Consider the following 17,755-nt stretch of genomic DNA (forward strand, 5'->3'; position numbering starts at 1 on the left):
CCCCCCCCCCCCCCCCCCCTCTACACGGGGAACACCAGGAAGCCGGAGAAGGTGGAGTATTTCCATCCTCCCATTAGGTTTCCTCTCTCCAGTTTGAGGTAGGCCCGGTCTCCCTTCTCCATCTGGATCAGAACACCATTGCTGGCCGCCTCGCGCGTCACATCCTGGTCGCCGGCAAATGCTGAAATCACCGGCCAGCCGTTGTGCATCAGGCTCACCTGGATGAGGAAGAAGAGGAGAGACAGTTCACGGAGGGAAAAGAGACATTTTCTCACACACACACACACACACACACACACACACACACACGGAAACATAGGCACATATTTGTAGACATCCTAGTTGAGCTGCAAAATTTCATTAAGAAAAATGCAGCAATGTTATGATGATGATGATGATGATGATACAACAGAATATTACATTTATGCAGCTTTGTGCTGTCTGCACATCATCATATTGTGTGTACGCTTCCTTTTTTTTCAATTCGGAGAGAATTGAACAATGACTTGGAGAGACGTTCACACAGTGTCTGACTCGACAAATGTGTCGACGGGGGAATAACATCTTCCTCTTACAAAGAGAAATAGCTGTCAGTGACGCGTCCCCTCCCTTTCTCAGGCCGACCGACATACACACACACACACACACACACCAGACAGCGGCTTTCATCACTCTTCTTTTGAGCAACAGCGGAACATCGAGCACTGCCTGGATTCATGCTTCACTGAGGAGCGGTTTTATGCCTGCCCCCCCCCCAGCACCGATGCAGTGCTAAAACAAACTGAAATGAATTTTGGAAATGTCTGCTTATGCCGGATCACACTTTATAAAACCTGCGAGATTACTCGCCTTCCTTGTGAGCAAACTCGCTGTTTGAAGAGAGAAACACACACGGCATCAGGGAGGGGGAAATATGTAGAACCACTGCTGAGTCAGCGATGTCATCCTGCCATTTAAACTGCGGCTCCAGTTCCTTTTTGAAAAGCGGCGGTTTTAAAGAGTGCCAAAAAGCACAAACTGTTTATGGGGAATCACTAATCTGACAAATGTGTCTGAAAGAAGTATACAAATAAAGCAGCTCATGTGTTCAAGTGTCCCAAATCCCATCATTGGAAGATATTATGATGCAACAGTGTTGGTTAGGTTTAGGCCCAAAACCACTTGGAAACAGGAAACAAACCATGGTTTCCTGTTTTTATTATTTATGTTGCTAAATATTATTATAATATCATTATTTATTGTTAATATTCAGAGAGAAGCACAAACCTCTCACCTGCCTTCCTGCTTTGTCACCTGTGGCCGTGCGGGTCACTTCTGTGTTTTGGCGACTACACATGAGCCATACTCAAGACCACCTTTTCAAGTTCACCAGGTTCACACAAATCACACAAACAGAACTTTGGGATCAAGTTTACTCGGATCCGGGTCCCGGTCCCTGATGTCAAAGCATGTTAAAAAGCCATACATAGCATAACTGTAAGTGGCATGAAGTTTACGGTTTTGAAGCCTCGAGTTCGGCTGTTTTCCTCTCGCCACCCTGTTTTTTTGGAACCGGAAGTGACATGAGAGGGTGGAGCTAAGGACAGCCAATCGCTGAACATGACATTTAAGACAGAAATTCACATCTGAGCTCTAAATATGTGAATATATATATTTTGTTGTACCTCCTGGAAGTAAGTAATTGTAAAGCAGTTGCCAAGTGATGGAACACAGTCATAAACATCCCATAATTATACACTTATCCACCTCCTTCTACCTGATCATAAGGTAGAAGGACTGGTCATAAGAGAGGGAGAGGATGTGCATGTGTGTGTGTGTGTGTGTGTGCATGTGTGTGTGTGCAGGATATGGAGAGCCTGTCAGAGTCGAGAGCTCTCTTGGCCCAGCACTCCTCTTAATAGCAAACTGAAGATAGCGACTCAGACTGAATGTGTGTGTGTGTGTGTGTGTGTGTGTGTTCTGAACAGCCAGTCTGTGAATTTGATGAAAAACACTCAGACTGTACTTAAACCATGTCTTTTTCATCATCAGGGTGGAACCACACTACAAAATAAATGTTGTTAGTTAAGGCCAAAACAGATGTATTAAAGCAGATTGTGTGTATTTTATACACCTAGTATTCATGTACAGTATGCAGTGTATATGCAATAGTCATTTGAGATTCACATGGGGCCATGGATGCATCACTCAGTGATAGAAAAAGAGAGCTTTGTTTTGGCTGTGTGACCTGAACTTGGCTCTGAACACATCTCGTACTGTGGGGGAAAATAACTCTCCTCCTCGTACATGTTTATTCAACTTCCACTTTTCACTTTGACAGTTTCTTACTCCCTCTACTGACCCATATTGTTCCTCCCTCTGCAGTCTGGAGCCGGCAACTATAGTCACAGCCTCTAAAGCAGTGACATAAAACACTCCTCACAAACAAGGAGAGGTCACCGATGGCAGCCGGTTTCTAACTGTACTTGCAGCAGCTTCACAGTGAACTTAAGGAGAGACGCAGAAGGAATAACTGAACATGTGGACAGTCTTGATGAAGCAGCTGCTGTGTAAATAAGTGGTTTAAAGAAATTGGTTTACCACCTGTTCCTATATGCTGCAGGGATGCACACTATTGACATCTGTGCAAAAATTGCCGATAATTCCCCAGGACAGTTCAGCTGATAATGGCACCACTAAAAGCAGTGATACCACCTCGTGTCTAGTTTACACCAGCAGAGCGCACCGATTTCAATGCAACTGCGATAATGAGTGAAGGCGTCTCACAGTCAAAATGAATTAGGATCTATCTTGATTGCTTACGAATATCACAGAGGAGACGGAGATGAAGGAGATGAGCGCTAATCGTGTCAACAAATTGGGACGTCAGCCGTCATCAATAGCTGACATCGCTCCAGATAACACTATAGATGTGAGTGAAGGAAACGATTATGAAACCCTTTTCAGGGGCAAGGTCTAGTATGGTAGAGATCCAGGGTGAGTTTGGGATGTGATTTCAATCATTCCCGGTCTATCTAGTTTCTTTAAAAATCTGTAGTGCTGCTCGATGACTGCTAAAGACAGCTATAGCAAAGAAAAGATATACATGTACAGACAAACATGTCATTTACTGGAACATCTGCCTCTTTCTTGCAGCAAATCAAGCAGACTTAAAGCAGGCCAGTCTAAAAATATCCAGTACTTCCTCCCCCGATCCAAAATGTCAAGCTGAGCACAATATTTTTACAATGCAGATGCTAAAGAGAACATTGTTATGGAGAGGTGCAACCAAAGGCTTCAAGTTAGCCTCATTAACCTCCAGATGACAATATCAAAAGGATGGATAGATAGATAGATAGATAGATAGATCGATCATTTCAAACAGAGACAGAGATGGCATACAAAGAAAAGCATCACCACATCACTCTGTTACCCTCAGACACATCCACGAGCATGCACACACACACACTCTCACACACGCACACACACAGACTAAATCCACCCTCCTTCCTATCCAACCATTCACCCAAGTCACTCATGTGGAGCTCTCAATATGTGTGATAGGGGAATGGGTGAAGGCTTGTAAGTGTTTCCTCCTCTATACACACAACGCACACAATCTTCCTCTCTTTCAGTCAGTCATGTAAACTCCCTTGTTGCTCACACACAAGCACCGGTCACACCTGGACTCTGTGCCGTTGCTGGGCCCGTCTACCAGTTATATAATAAAGGCCTTTTGGCACGTTGACTCTGTTAAAGCATGACGGGGCTGCTAACTGACAGAGCCACAGTGCTCGTGGGATGGTGGGGATTTTTGGCAGGTAAGAAGCAAGTCTGGACTTTATGCCATAATATAAAAGACAAAACGATTGTCTACTGCAACGTTGCACGAAGCTGCCCTGTGAGATGTGGTGCAGGGAGCAGGTAGAGCAGTTCATTAAGTCCAGTCATTAACAGGAGAGGATATTATTCAGAGTCAAAGCAGCGGCTTCAAACTGATCGCTGTGATCAAAATGCAGCATGTTTGTATCTCCTGTGTAGATTCCATATTATTGTGTCTGTGGTTACTGTCAACCTGACCACTTTTATTGATATCTAAACCAAGAATACACAGAATGATACTGTTGTCAACATGTAAAATCGGCAGAGCATTTACAGAAAAACAGTGCAGTTCAGATCTCTCTTTCTGTCTTCTCTCTCTCTCTCAAACACACACACACACACACACACACACACACACACACACACACACACACAGAGAGCCACAACGGGTCAGTGTGTGGCATGTGCCAGTGATGTATAGCTCTAATAAAGCTGTGACAGTAGCTTTGGAAGGATGAGACTGTGGTCACCACAGACGAAAAAACAGTTTCCCTCTTTCTCTCTCTGACACACACACACACACTGTCAACTACACCCTTACAATTGCCAACCATAAATATGAAAGCATGATAATAGGGCTGCGCATCGTGTCAGGCCTCGATCGATCTGCATTCATTAATGCATAAGCACCAATTAACTGGCTGAGTAACGGAGAGAGTGAACGGGGAGGAGGAAGATAAAAAAGAGGGAAAGGGAGACAGAAAGGGTGAAACGGCCGGAGGAGGTCGGAGGGAGAAGAAGAAGAAGAAGATTGAGAGAACAATCTGGCTCTCCATATGTAAATAGAAAGCGCCTGACGTCTCAGCGCAGCACTTAATGCCAACGACACGATGACATCCTGTTATTGCATCATCAATTCCTGTCCAGTCGACTGTCTTGACATGACAATGATACTTTTTCTGTCCCTGGTTTTCTTCTTCTTTTTGTCCGTCTCCCCCCCCTCATTTCTTTTTTGATTTCTCCCCCTTTTCATTTAACTCGAGATCTTTTTCCTTCCACTCAGATCTCTTTCTTGTCACCTCCCGTTCCTCTTTGTAATTTTCTCGACCGTCTCTCCCTCCACAGTCTTGACGCAGACGGACGCGGTGACGGATTCATACATAATGGCGCTTCTGTCTGGGGGCCCACGACACCCTCTGTCTTTACAAATGTCCAGGCTTCCCATAGCGGGCGTTTTTTAAAGTTTGTAGCAAAGTTCCGCCGAGCTCATTCAGGAGTTGGTAGTACAAACTGTGTCTATTGTTAACTTCTAGAAACTAACTTGGCTCATCACCACTTTTTATTATTGTTCAACAATAAAAGCGTATCACCGTCTTAATGTTGCAATATCTATTTATTGTGGATACATGCTGTGCTTGATCAATAAAGCACTATTCTGCATGGTTTTACAGCGGTGCTACTTTTAATGAATGTTGTTGAGTTATCGTGATGCTGGCTAAAATGATTATTACCCACTAACTAGTCGCCTGCTGCCAACTTTCAATGTGGAAACTCGTAATTTCTGGCGGCATGCTTTGCATTTTGGGAAAATATATAATATCTGTGCTGGCCAGGAGACTTTATTTAGGTCAACTCTGCGCATGTATTCAGTGCTCTCCAACAAGCTTTTTGGTTTTCAGATTTCTGTTCTTTAAGTCGATTCACCTCGTCAGCAGAAAGTAGGTGCTTTCTAGCAATACAACCCAGAAACGCAATTAACCACCATGCAACTCTCAGTGGGCCACAGCTGTGTTTTTTAAGCATTTTTAATCAGCATTTTTTTTTTTTCCATTTGGGATGGAATTAGTCCATAACTAGAGGACAGAGTTAACATGCTATAATACCTGAAGATCCTAAATACCTTACAGTAATGGGGTGTTTGTGTGCAGCATATCTGTCTGTTTATAGAAGTCGCTACAGTGGGATGCTCTGTAATGACATCATCACTGCATTAGCAGGAAATCCCAGAAAAGTATGAATTGATTTTCAAAATGAATTTGAAAATGATTGAAGTATGCTTTCCATTGAGTACCAGCTAGTGTAGTAGTATACATGTGTAGGTGTATAAGACCCTATTGTGGAAGACATTTTGACACGGCCCGGGGGTGTAAATGATGAAATGAGTGCTGCTTCAGCTCCAGGATCCGGGTGTTGTTCGTGCTGGCTCACTGTCACACTGTCATGGCTTGTGGGGACACTTGAATGGAACAAAGCCATTGTTAATGTTATGGGCAGGACCTGTGTGAAAAAGGTCTATTGTGAAAAAAAATCCTTTTTAAAAAAAATAGTACTGAACCACACGAGGTTATGACATTAAGAGGGTCTATCTACAATCAATGTATCGGAGTTTATATTTCTTATTAGCTTTTAGTAGATATTGCATACGCTGTGAATTTACTGGCCTCTTGGCCTTTTCGCCTCTTATTGTTTAAGAGATCCAGCCATGTTTCTGGGCCGTCTGGAGGGAAGAGAGGCAGAACAAGGACTGAGCGGAGCAGACTGTCAGTAAAATGAGAGGTTTTCTCTGAAACACTACTGCTTTAGTCCAGAGGGACAGACAAACACAAAGTTAAAGTTCCTCACAGCAGCTGTAAAAAAAAACAAGGAGGCGACTAAAGCAAAGGTCAGAAGTTTACTAAGCTATTTACATTGTAGACCAGGGCACAAAAACAGATCTTACAAATGTCAGCAAATCTTCACCAGTCTTCATCAATATTGCCTCAGGGAACAACATCGTTCATTGTAGGAAACCACTGGGCAAAGCCTTCACCCATACTTCTTTTTTCCATTTGGTGAAAGGCAAAATAGGCAACGCTGAATCAGCTGCCAAATGTCAAAACACCCCAAAAGAGGACAATTAATTAAGGTAAGCCACTTCAACGAGAGCAGATGGCTCTTAACAGCCTTTACAACGAACGCACCAAAAAACCTAGAGGAGTTCATTACGTCATGCTGAAAGCAGGCCCTGACTGAGGGAGGCTGTGTCAGATCCAACCACTCTGACCACAAAGACGAATGGTAGATGGACTGCAGTTACAGTGAATCCCGGCCACGCTATCGGAATTAACGAGACCTGACGAGGAACGATGAACACGTTTGGCAATTCTGGACCAATTGGAGGCAACTGCCTTTACAAACATGTGCTGCTGTTATTAAAATGCCCAGCAGTCCACGTTCCCTCGTCCCCAAAATCCACACCATTGTTTTCATACAGTATTTGCACTCTTGTCCAATATATCTGACAGGCACCAGAAGCCACCGAAATACCACATTAAGGCAGCACAACATTCTTTGAACTGAGCACAACTGCTGTCCAAACGAGAGGTTCAGGTACCACCAAGACTGAGCTGATACACAACTTAGAGTTGGACTCGTGATTGCTTATAAGTGAGTGCCTGATTCTGATGATGACTAAATCAATGGTTTCCTCCCGGATATTGCTCATTAATGAGATCTCTCCATCAAAACTACTGCAGATATTCAAACCAGCTCTGTCTCACCAACACAGCTAAAGACTGGGGGAGGTGCAGCAGCCAGGCTTGCAATCTGTGTTTACAATTTGAAACAAACTTTTGAAATGTTGGAAAAAAAAATAAAAGTGAATTTAGGTGCTTTTTCATCTGATTTGGAGCGGGGGGGAACTCAGCTACAACATAGGTTGGTCATAAATTGGCGTGTTTGCTACACATGGCTGTATTCCACCAGGAAACAGAGAAGAAGACGTTGTAGAGGTTGCGACCCGGAAACACATCATGGAACATTCCTGTTGAACACATTGTTTGGCTCTCTGAAAGCCTGACATCAGCGCCATGGTTTTACTGTTTCCTCTGACTTTTACAACAATAAAATATTCAACTGAGCCCCTTCAGAAGGACTCATTGCATTTTCTTCCTGAAATGTTTAGGATGTAACTTTTAACGAGTATTTTTGTAATTATTATATCATTGATCAGCAGAGACATTCTAAGTGATTAAGATAAACATCGCTTTCGGCCAAAAGAGCAGTTGGCAAGAAATGTAAATGTACTTTTTTGTTGGATCTTTGTAATAATCTTGTTCCATTAAAAGGCTATGAATATTCAAAGAATACTTTTTTTTTCTCTGACATCTCTTCTTCTCTTTCACACATGAGCACAGACCAGAGCAGCTTTCTATAATGTTCTGCCAAACAGAAGGAGACTGAGCACAGGTTGATTGGATAAAAATGGAACCAAGCATCTGGCTGGCTGGTTCGGTGTGTTACTGTGCAAGTGTGTGTGTGTGTGTGTGTGTGTGGGTGTGTGTGTGTGCAGACAATGACATAAATTGTATAAACAAGATCAGAGGCTTCATCTATTATAGAAGTAAACCATGCAAAGAAGCTGCTTGCAAGCAGGGTCCTCCAGCTCCAGCGTTTCATTTGAGCTCGCCATTGTGTGACTGACTCCAACTCATCGGATCTGCACGAATCAGGTAGATTGCCTAATTTGAATTCAATACGGCAACTTTCGCAAAATAAGGTGACGCATGCCTGGACAATGGATAATTTCAATGGACGAGTCACCACTTTGGTAGCCATTGTATTTACACCCAAATAAATCCATTAAAACGTCATATGAGACAAAAGAACCAGTGTGAACTGAAAGACACGTTTTTTGTGTCTGACCTTTTGGATCTTCCTTTCTTGCTTCTAAATGATGACATCAATGAATATCACTTAACTAATGAATGTAAATATGATTAGCATAAAGTACCTGCATGGGTTGAATTGGTGTATCCAGATTATAATGGATGTATGGATCTAAAGAAAATCCTTGTTCGTTTAACACTATTTTTTGCACATTTCATTGAATAGTTGGTATTGCAGTGTCAGACAGGAGACCAGGAGACAGCGAGGGAGGGGTGCGACATGCAACACAGGTCAGAAAACTCTGACCTGCAGGTGGCACCAGAGAAAAAGTCAGGCGTCACCAAAAAGTCAGTAGGGTTCATCCTCTGAGGACCATGAATGTCTGTAAAAAATCCATCCTGTATTTGAGACATTTCAGTGGTGGACCAACCGACCGACCGGCCACCATTGCATCCCTAGCACCATGTCGCTAATATGGCTAAAAAGAATACCTCAGTGCAGCAGAGTCTTCCATACGTGCCCTTGAAACAAGCTCACAAGCAAGCTGCTAGGATACAGTGCTTATGTGTGAGGCCTGACATCTCCCAGAATATACCATCTCTCTGTTACAACTCCACTAGCCTGTCTTTTCCTCCTTCCACCGTTTCAAAGGCAAGAGGACATCGGAACAGATAAGGTGTTTATTTATGTGTGCTTTGACTCGCCTTTCATTTCCCTGCATCTCCATTGAATGGGATGAACGCTGTCAGAGCCAAAAGCAGGACACTGGTGTATTTCTATTTTTTCTTTGTTCATGCCGCTCGTTGTGTTCACACTGCTTCACGTGCAACACATCAACACACTGCTCGACTTCCCACGGACACAGCTGTAGTACGTCGGGAGCGCGGTGACGCATTCTTTTTCTACTTTTTTTTTCTCTGATTTACAGAGTAAAGAGTAACTTAACAATCAAGCCGCATTTTAGAATTAGTCAGTTATGTGAAGAGTCACTTTATTTCACTCCATCGACTGATCCTTGTCCCAGGCTATCGTTGTAATTGCCACGTACGTTGTTTGTCTTTTTCCAGAGTAGAAACAGGAAGTTGGTCCTCTAGACTAGGCCTGTCACAATAATTACTTAAAATACATGGACATGACCTCAATACTTTCTGCTGACCTTTTGTGTTTACGAGCATGTTGTAGACAACATTTTAGCAACATGATGCCAGAATATACAGCAGCGTTTTCCCTACCATTTTAAGACTGGGTATTGCGCAGACCTTGCACATTTTTGTCATCTAAATCAAGACCATTGTATTTATTGTTTGGTTTTATTTTATTTATCTTTTATTTATTTCAGATATTTTCAATATGTTTTGAAATCTGAAAATCTTTGAAAGTCAAAAGGTCATTGTTATTTTAAATGGTGTACTTGTAATATTATGCTTTACTATTATCAATACATTAGTCTTAAAATCATTTATCTTAAGTATTTGTGGAACCACATATCTACTAGGGCTGGGCGGTATACCGGTTAAACCGGTATACCGGTTTCAATTTCCTGTACAATATGAATTTGTCATATACCGTCATACCAGTGCACAGCCGAGGCAACTTCTGTTGCTCTTCAACAGGCAGCAAAATATATTGTTTGCCGATGAGAGCGCTGCAGTCGGAGCTAGTTGTCTTAACTGTACTGAGAGGGAACCCTAGTCATGGTTATAACTTTATAATAACAATTAACAACCCACAACTAATGCTCTTTAACAGGGCAAAACACTACGACACAACAGTTTGTGACACAAACAATTTGTCACACTAATAATTGTACATTTATAAAATTTCCCCGCCAAACTGCATGCTGGGTAAAGCTCGCTAACAACAGTCTGCTAACAGCTGGGAGAGGCTCTGTCGCGCCAGTAACATTACATTAAAGAACAGAAAAGAGCGATGCAGGATGAACAAAGACTGAACAACAAAAGGTATTTAGGTCAGACACATATGCAACGCTGATTACCGTAATATGTGTGGTATTTGTTATAAATGTACGTTGGTACATAGAGGGTGATAAGAAGCTGTACATGGAGGGACTTAGGACCCAGGGGAATGTAGGTGAAGGAAACAGGAAGTGACGGAACGGACACGCCACACAAACAGCTGTTCACTGCTCGCTGGCCGGTTGACCGGCAGGTTCTTTTCGGCGTTAATTAATTAATGCTTTAACACGGGAAAAAAAATACCGTGATATACCGTGAAACCCCCAGAATCTTACAAAATACCGTGATATGCATTTTTTGTCATACCGCCCAGCCCTAATATCTACCCACAAATATTGCGACATGAAAAAAAAAAAGAAGGTATTTTTCCTGGTACACCATGATCTGCGATCTTGATCTGTTTGGCACATCATATGCGTTACCTTTAACACAGTATTAACAGTATTATTGATACTTTGTCTCAAAGGGTAACATAAAAAGTATGAATTTGACCGTGTTATTAATGTTAATACGTGTGTTCCCAGCCTTCCTACTTAAAGGCCGGCCATGTTTGTGTTTAGCCAGCGTCTGTTGGCAGTAGTGGAAAGCTGCAGAGGGATTCAGACTATATTAAATAAACTGTTTGATGATATTTAAGGAGAAGGGATGTTTCATCTCAGTGGTTCTATACGCGCATCAATCTTTAAAAAGCGTTTTTAAAACAGAATTCGGCCAACACTTTAATGAAGTGGTGATTATACGGTGTAAGCACTTTGTGACAGCACTCATATCACACTCACACGACATTCACGTCTTTCTGTTTGTATGACTTAACCCAGTAGGTACTGACACTGTTAACAATCACTCTTAGACACACATCTGATCTCAGCATGGGATAACAGTAGGAAATTGAAATGATATGAGAGCATTGTGGTAGCACAAACAATCTCCTTGCCTTAGCACGCACTGCGATTAACAGGGGTAGCATTTGTGGGTCTGAATGAACCAGCATTGGCATTTGAAAGCGGAGCATGTTTGCTAACTCTCAGGAGTGAAATACCAACAACATTGACCCCAGTGACCCGAGCCGGAGAATCAAAATGCGCGTATTGGAAACCAAAGCACAGACACGGGCTGGTACTCAAAGAGCTGAACGGATTATGCTTTGTTGCAGACAGATGCAGCCGCTCTGGGTCAAAATGTAAAATACATTTTCTTATAACCCAAAGAGCAGCACGTTAGAGGTAAAAAAATCTCCTACTATCAGTGCAGTGCTCCATCAACAGCTTGGAGCAGTGCCTCCAGGTTTTCCTCTCTCAATGGGGAAATGATAGTTACAGAAGGCCTAATGCACACACAGCATGAGGCATTTTTTGCGTTGCCTTCACCCATACAGAGCCGCTGTGACCCGAGGCTTCATGAATGCCACTTCTGAATGGCTTGGGTTTTTAAAATACTTTCTTAAAACACCACTTATTCACTACAAAAACACGAGAAATGGCATTCAACTTCATTTTTCCATTCCATTCACATTTGCTGGACCAAAAAAAAGGATCTTTGCTGACATTTTGGATCCGGTGCTTTGAGGAAGGCCATCAAGGTACTGGCTGATTTGTATAAAACTATTGGCCTATGTTTTGATTACTCAAGCTGCTGCACAGTGCGTTAATAAAAGGCACATTAACCCCGCTTTAACACCTCAAGTTAGTTCCAATAGACGGCATTATGCTCTTCAGAAAACAGTGAAAGACACACTTGTGGAGCCCACCCATCTATCCCGGGAACACCTCACATCGCTGAGTATTGATACCCTACCAGCGCCTCATCTGTTTGTCTTTCTGATCCGCGAGCTCTCTGTTCCAAGCTGCAGGTACAAGATGTTCACTGAGGGATATATAATTCATTTGTTTCTATTTGATTTCAAATTTAGAGCAGCGGTACATGTAGGAAATGTAAATAGCTGCCACCAGGAATGAAACCCTTTTGATACGTATATTGCAGGTGATTTTCAGAAATAATGGAAGCAAGTTATCCATTAGCGGATGTGGCATTATGGGTAGTGTGACTGTTCAGATCAGAGGATGTGCTGTATTTAATTTGCAATATCTGTATTTAATTGCTCGGCAAAATGCAAACAGAGACCTTTGAGTTTGTAGCTGTTTTTTGACACCCACGTCTCTTCTCTCACCCCTCACAGGTAGATGGACAGATCTCTGCACAGCAAAGGGCTGATGAGAGATGGAACAAACTGTTTCTCCTTCCCTTTGTACATCCACCCAGCATCCACTGATCAATAGTTACTCATGATGTGTGGCTCTCTCGCTCTCTCTCTCTCTGCCCTGCCTGAACCTTCTCTTTCTCTTTCCTTCCTGTCCATCCTTTGTTCCTATCTGTCATATCCCTCTTTTCTCTCCTTTCTTGTTGTGTCTCCTGTCCCTCCCCTCAATCCTCCCCCCTTTTCAGTTCCAAATTTATCTTCCATTTTTTTTTTCCATTCTCCGTTTTCTAATTCACTTTCTTTCTTTTCTTTTTTTCTCCATTTGACTTCCTTCCCCTCTGTCCCTCATTTCATCTCTTTTTTCCTGTTTTACATTTACTCTCATCCGGTCCTCTCCGTCCCATCCCCTTCATCCACACTGCTCTCCTTTCCCTGCTGTCTCTCATCCCTCGCCTGCACCACAGTAGCTGCCTCTAAGGCAATCAAACAGTGGGAGTTTTCAACACAGCAGATGCGCTGGATGGATGGGAGGATGAGTGGAAGAGGTTAAGGGTGAGCAGCACACAGGCTGGATGCTTGGAGGAGAGAGGACAACCTACACCTGTTTCATGTCAGGAACGTGACAGACAACACAGCCTTTTCTCACAGAAAACCACAAGTTTCTAAATCAGTTTTGAAATGGTGTTTTCTAAAAAAATTCAACTAAAGTGTTGTACTGTAGCCTTAAGATTCTGGTTGTAAAAGTGAGACGATCAGGAGAATATTAAAATGACAGCTTTTCTCGTTTTACCGCTAACAACATCTCATAGATATACTGTAGCTATATATTGACAACACAGCAAATTGGCACAAATTACAGTGCGGTGTCGTGACAAGCATTAACCCTTGGGATGCACCGATACAATACATTACCTGGGCTTTGGGTAATGGCCGATATCGAGTACCGATCCGATACCGGTGTCTAATTAATATGCAGTATGCCTCACTATGTGGAAGTGACTCGGTCTTTTATGTGTTAAACAACATCGACTGAACTTGAACATGGCGGTTCCTAACTTTGTAAAACAAAATATATCTAATAAATACATCGATATGAATTTACTGAGTTATTTATCTCTTAAGAGCGTACACCAGCCACTTGGAGAAAAATCTTCAAATTCACAGGGATTACAAGTGTAAACCTTTTAAATGCAGCAACAAATTGGTCAAAAAGTAGACACACCAGTGTATAATCTATATAGTAAATACACACAGACTTGTGATGAATAGGTTGGCCCCATTGTTACATCCGATCCAACTTTTTGAATCAGTCCGGCCTGATATCGGTATCGGTGCATCCCTAATTATCATCACTGTGTTCTGCATGACGGACTTAATTACCTCAGTGCCATGAGTCAAGTGTTAGCGGTCTATTTGCGTTCAGTCACACAAAAATGAGAGTATGTGGCGAGCTTGACACAGCCCCAGCCCCCCCCCCCCATATCGCCCACCCTCCTTGTTGTTGTTACTGGTGCTGCCATGCTAATTAATTCCAGACTCCCATAATAAAATATAAGTAGCAAAACATAATGTCAAAGCCCCGGGGAGCGAACAGCATAATTACACAACAGATTAATTAGCAAGAGATACATTGTAATCAACGCTGTGTGACTTGTAAAGCGTCATCACGTGCATGTTAAATCCGGGAAATGGGCTTAAGACTGCTCAAGTGCTTCATCGCTTGACACATCAAAAGAACGTGGAGACTGCATCTAAGGCAGAGTGAACACGAGCTGTTAGTGGGATGAAAGGAGGCTTGTGATGGGGCATACTGCAGGCAGTGTGTGTGTGTGTGTGTGTGTGTGTGTGAGAAACAAATAAGTGGAAAACACTATTATCAGTTCTACATAAAACCCCTATGAGTGCGTTGTGTGTAAGGGAGAGATAATTAAAATGCCTGTCTCTGTTTGCTCTGTTCAAAATGTGCTTAATGTTTTGATCTTCTAAATAATCAAAAATCTTAGTCGGCCTGCTGCCTCTCTTTTAATGAGAGGAGACAGAGAGAGAGAGAGAGAGAGAGAGAGAGAGAGAGAGAGAGAGAGAGAAGACGTCGCTGTCCACGGTGCTGAAAGTAGCTGCTGGAGCAGCGTGCGCCACCCCCCCTCGCGCTCACCGCAGCACCCCGTAGTCCTGTCGGCTGCACTCGCTTGATTTGTCTCTGTCCTCTCTGCATGTATTGATTAATTATGATCGGGCCAGCGGGCGACTATAACTGTCTCCCGGAAAGACACCTCAAAACATTGACAAAATGACTTCCAGTGCGGCTGATATTCAAGTTTAGTAAAAGGGAGAAAAAAAACAGCGTGGGGGGTGCGTGGTGTGGTCCACGCGCACAGACACAGAAGATTACACACGGACATAAAAAAGACAAAGGCAGGAACAGGCGCCATACCTGTATAGTTTGGCGGTTGTAGACTTTCACTACGTGGAAGTTAAAACTGTAAATCCCTTTGCGCGGCGCGATGAAATTACTTCTCTCCTCGTCAAAGTTCTTCCCAATATTTACTAGAACCTGGAAGGAAGAAAAGAAAGAAAGAAAGACAACATTTCATTGATAACGTTGCTTCATCCGGCTCGTGTCTTTCACAGTATTTGCACTCAGTCAGCCACATATAGCCCGCATGTTAATAAGCAAACAATCCCAAATGTTTCCACGTGGAATAACACACAACGACAAGATGTATTCTCGGGATTTCACCATGATATATTTTGTATTAAACTGTCTAATTTACAAGGAGAGAAACTATGCTATTATTGTACATTTTCTGAAGTGAATAATTTCTAGGATATCCTATTGAAATTGATACTTCACATATTTTTTTGTTAGAGGGCTATAAAGGGGCCCCCCTTGGCCCCGGACCACACATTCAGATTCACTGATGTAGTGGAATAACTCTCTGCTTTTATCTAGCCCCCCCCCCCTTCTGTCAGAACTTCCAAACTTTATGGGAAATGAAAAGGAACTTAATCAATCTTTCAAATTTACTTTTCAATTATGCATCTCCGCAGCCAAATGACTGGTTTTATGGACGGAGGCGAACTATGGCGTGTAATTGAACGGCAGTTTGAGAGAGAGTTAACCTTTAACGGCAGGCAGGTAGGACCGAGCCCTCGCGACCTGCCGTTACTAAATTATTTGGCGATATGTCAGTTCCCATATCCCATATTGTCATGCTCTGAAAAGTTGAAATATTCAAAAGGCTTGCCTTCGAGGCTATACTTTCCCAACCACTTTGGGAACGGATTAACTATAAAAAGAATTGTTACCGACACAGATTAATTTCCGCTCCACTTTTCGTGGAGCCTGCTGCTGCCCACGAGACCACCAGATGTGCACATATATATATATATATATATATATATATATATATATATATATATATATCTCAAGCCACCGTATCCGTCCTGGATTCATGGTTTTATGAACGTTTCAAGATGTTTACACAACATGCTCTTAGACTGAGTTTAACCCTCATTACACATGACTTTTTCTTTTTTTTTTAAAGATCCATGAAGAGACCAAATGAAACAGTTTTCAAGAGGTCATTGAATGGTTAATGACGGATAACCTGCTTCTTTTGCTTCTGTGGCATGCTACTCCTCCATCCATAGCTATGAGTTGTCGACTTCCATAAGCTATTTGGCAAATGCCACACCAGCAAAGACGCACCCACACACGTGAAACACACGCACGCTCATCTGAAACTTCATGTTCACTATAGGCCAATCATTCCTTCATCATGGAGGCTTTGAAATAAAGCAGACGTAAAACTGACAAGACTGACTGAAAACAATTATAAACTTATTTCGATTTTTTTTTCTTCTTCCTATTGTCATTTTTTCTTAATGGACGGAATAGAAAAATAATAGAATATATATTTCTTGCTCCTACCCGATCGAAGTAGATGACCATGGTTCGGTTGCTCATCTCGGAGGGCTCGTGGTTGGTGTTCCGTACCGCGGAGAACGCCACCTTGGCGTTGCCCGAGCGCACCGAGATCCCGAGCGCCGTGCCCGTGGGGTCCGCAGCCGGGTTGGAGTCGCACACCACGAGGCACTTCCCCTCCAGGATGATTGGTTCCGTCTCGTTCTGGGCGCGGGCCGGGCTCGCCGCGAGCCACACGGCACTCAGCAGGCAAAACGCCAACATACCGGACCGGAACGACGAACTTCTCCGGTCGTCTTCGTACCTTAAACCGCGGGTCTATTCCCCTTGAAAAAAAAAAAAAGTAAGGTGGGAAGAGTTTCCCAGGTGTTCCCCGGATGAACCTTGATGAGGCTTGTTTCACAACTAGATGCCACTCCGTATTCTTGTATTTAATCAGCCCGTTGCAAACAGTTTCTCCCTCGCGGAGTCTCTTGGAGGGGGAACCAGACGGTAAATTGTTCTGCGTCTCTCCCGTTTTTTTCGAAAAAATCAGTTTATTGCCCGCGTACCTCCGGTCGAGTCGCCAGTTTTCACCTGTTCCTTTCCTCTTTTTTTCTCACTTTCTCAGCAGCTTTTCTGTCACTTGAAAACACAATAAGCGGGAGTCGCGCGCGGTGCGGAGGGGCCCTGGACGAGTGACGAGGCAGCACAACTCATAGCGCGCGGAGGGGGGGGGGGGGAGCTCCGTCTGCTCTCTCTCGCGCGCGCTTGAATTATTGATATGTGAGATATGAGAGTTTCAAACACAAAAGGCTCGAGAGGAAGAGACGCAGCGCGAGAGCGCAAGATGCTCCCGCCCTCGTCCTACTGTTTTTTTTTTTCAAAAAACCCTCCCTCCCCCCGGTAACTGAGACCCATCATCGGATTAGCGCGTTCGCGTCTTCGATATTTTCCAATCGCTGCGTGCCGACCGCCCCCCTCCTCGCCCCACCACTTTATCTAGCATCTCTCTCTCTCTCTCTCTCTCTCTCTCTCTCTCTCTCTCTCTCTCCCCCTCCCCTTGTCTTTCTTGCACATCTATCTATCTATCTACCTGTCAAAAGTCAATCTTATCTCTTATATCTTTTTGTCTCTCTCTCTCTTGATCTCTCTTTCCTTTTCCTGTTTTATTGACCTTCCCCAAACACACACACACACAAACACACACGTCTTGTCGGCATTTTACAG

General features: G+C 43.2%; 1 protein-coding gene across 2 annotated transcripts in view; it reads right to left on the reverse strand.

Moving 5' to 3' along the window:
• Nucleotides 1-17,319, reverse strand: part of cbln1 (cerebellin 1 precursor) — a 19,396-nt gene extending 2,077 nt beyond the window's left edge. The window contains exons 1-3 of one of the 2 annotated variants that reach the window (XM_031874397.1): nucleotides 16,553-17,319; nucleotides 15,053-15,172; nucleotides 31-218 (exon numbers count right to left, since the gene is read on the reverse strand). In XM_031874397.1, coding sequence (XP_031730257.1) covers nucleotides 31-218; nucleotides 15,053-15,172; nucleotides 16,553-16,810 — 566 coding nt within the window. In that variant the 5' untranslated portion in view covers nucleotides 16,811-17,319. Of the gene's footprint in view, nucleotides 1-20; nucleotides 219-15,052; nucleotides 15,173-16,552 lie in introns of those variants that run through there. The other variant, XM_031874398.1, reaches the window with a different exon arrangement.
• Between the last annotated feature and the right edge of the window lie 436 nt (nucleotides 17,320-17,755).

The sequence above is a fragment of the Anarrhichthys ocellatus genome, unplaced genomic scaffold (assembly GCF_004355925.1).
Source record: "Anarrhichthys ocellatus isolate YVR2014 unplaced genomic scaffold, GSC_Weel_1.0 scaffold80, whole genome shotgun sequence".
Classification (NCBI taxonomy): Eukaryota; Metazoa; Chordata; class Actinopteri; order Perciformes; family Anarhichadidae; genus Anarrhichthys; species Anarrhichthys ocellatus.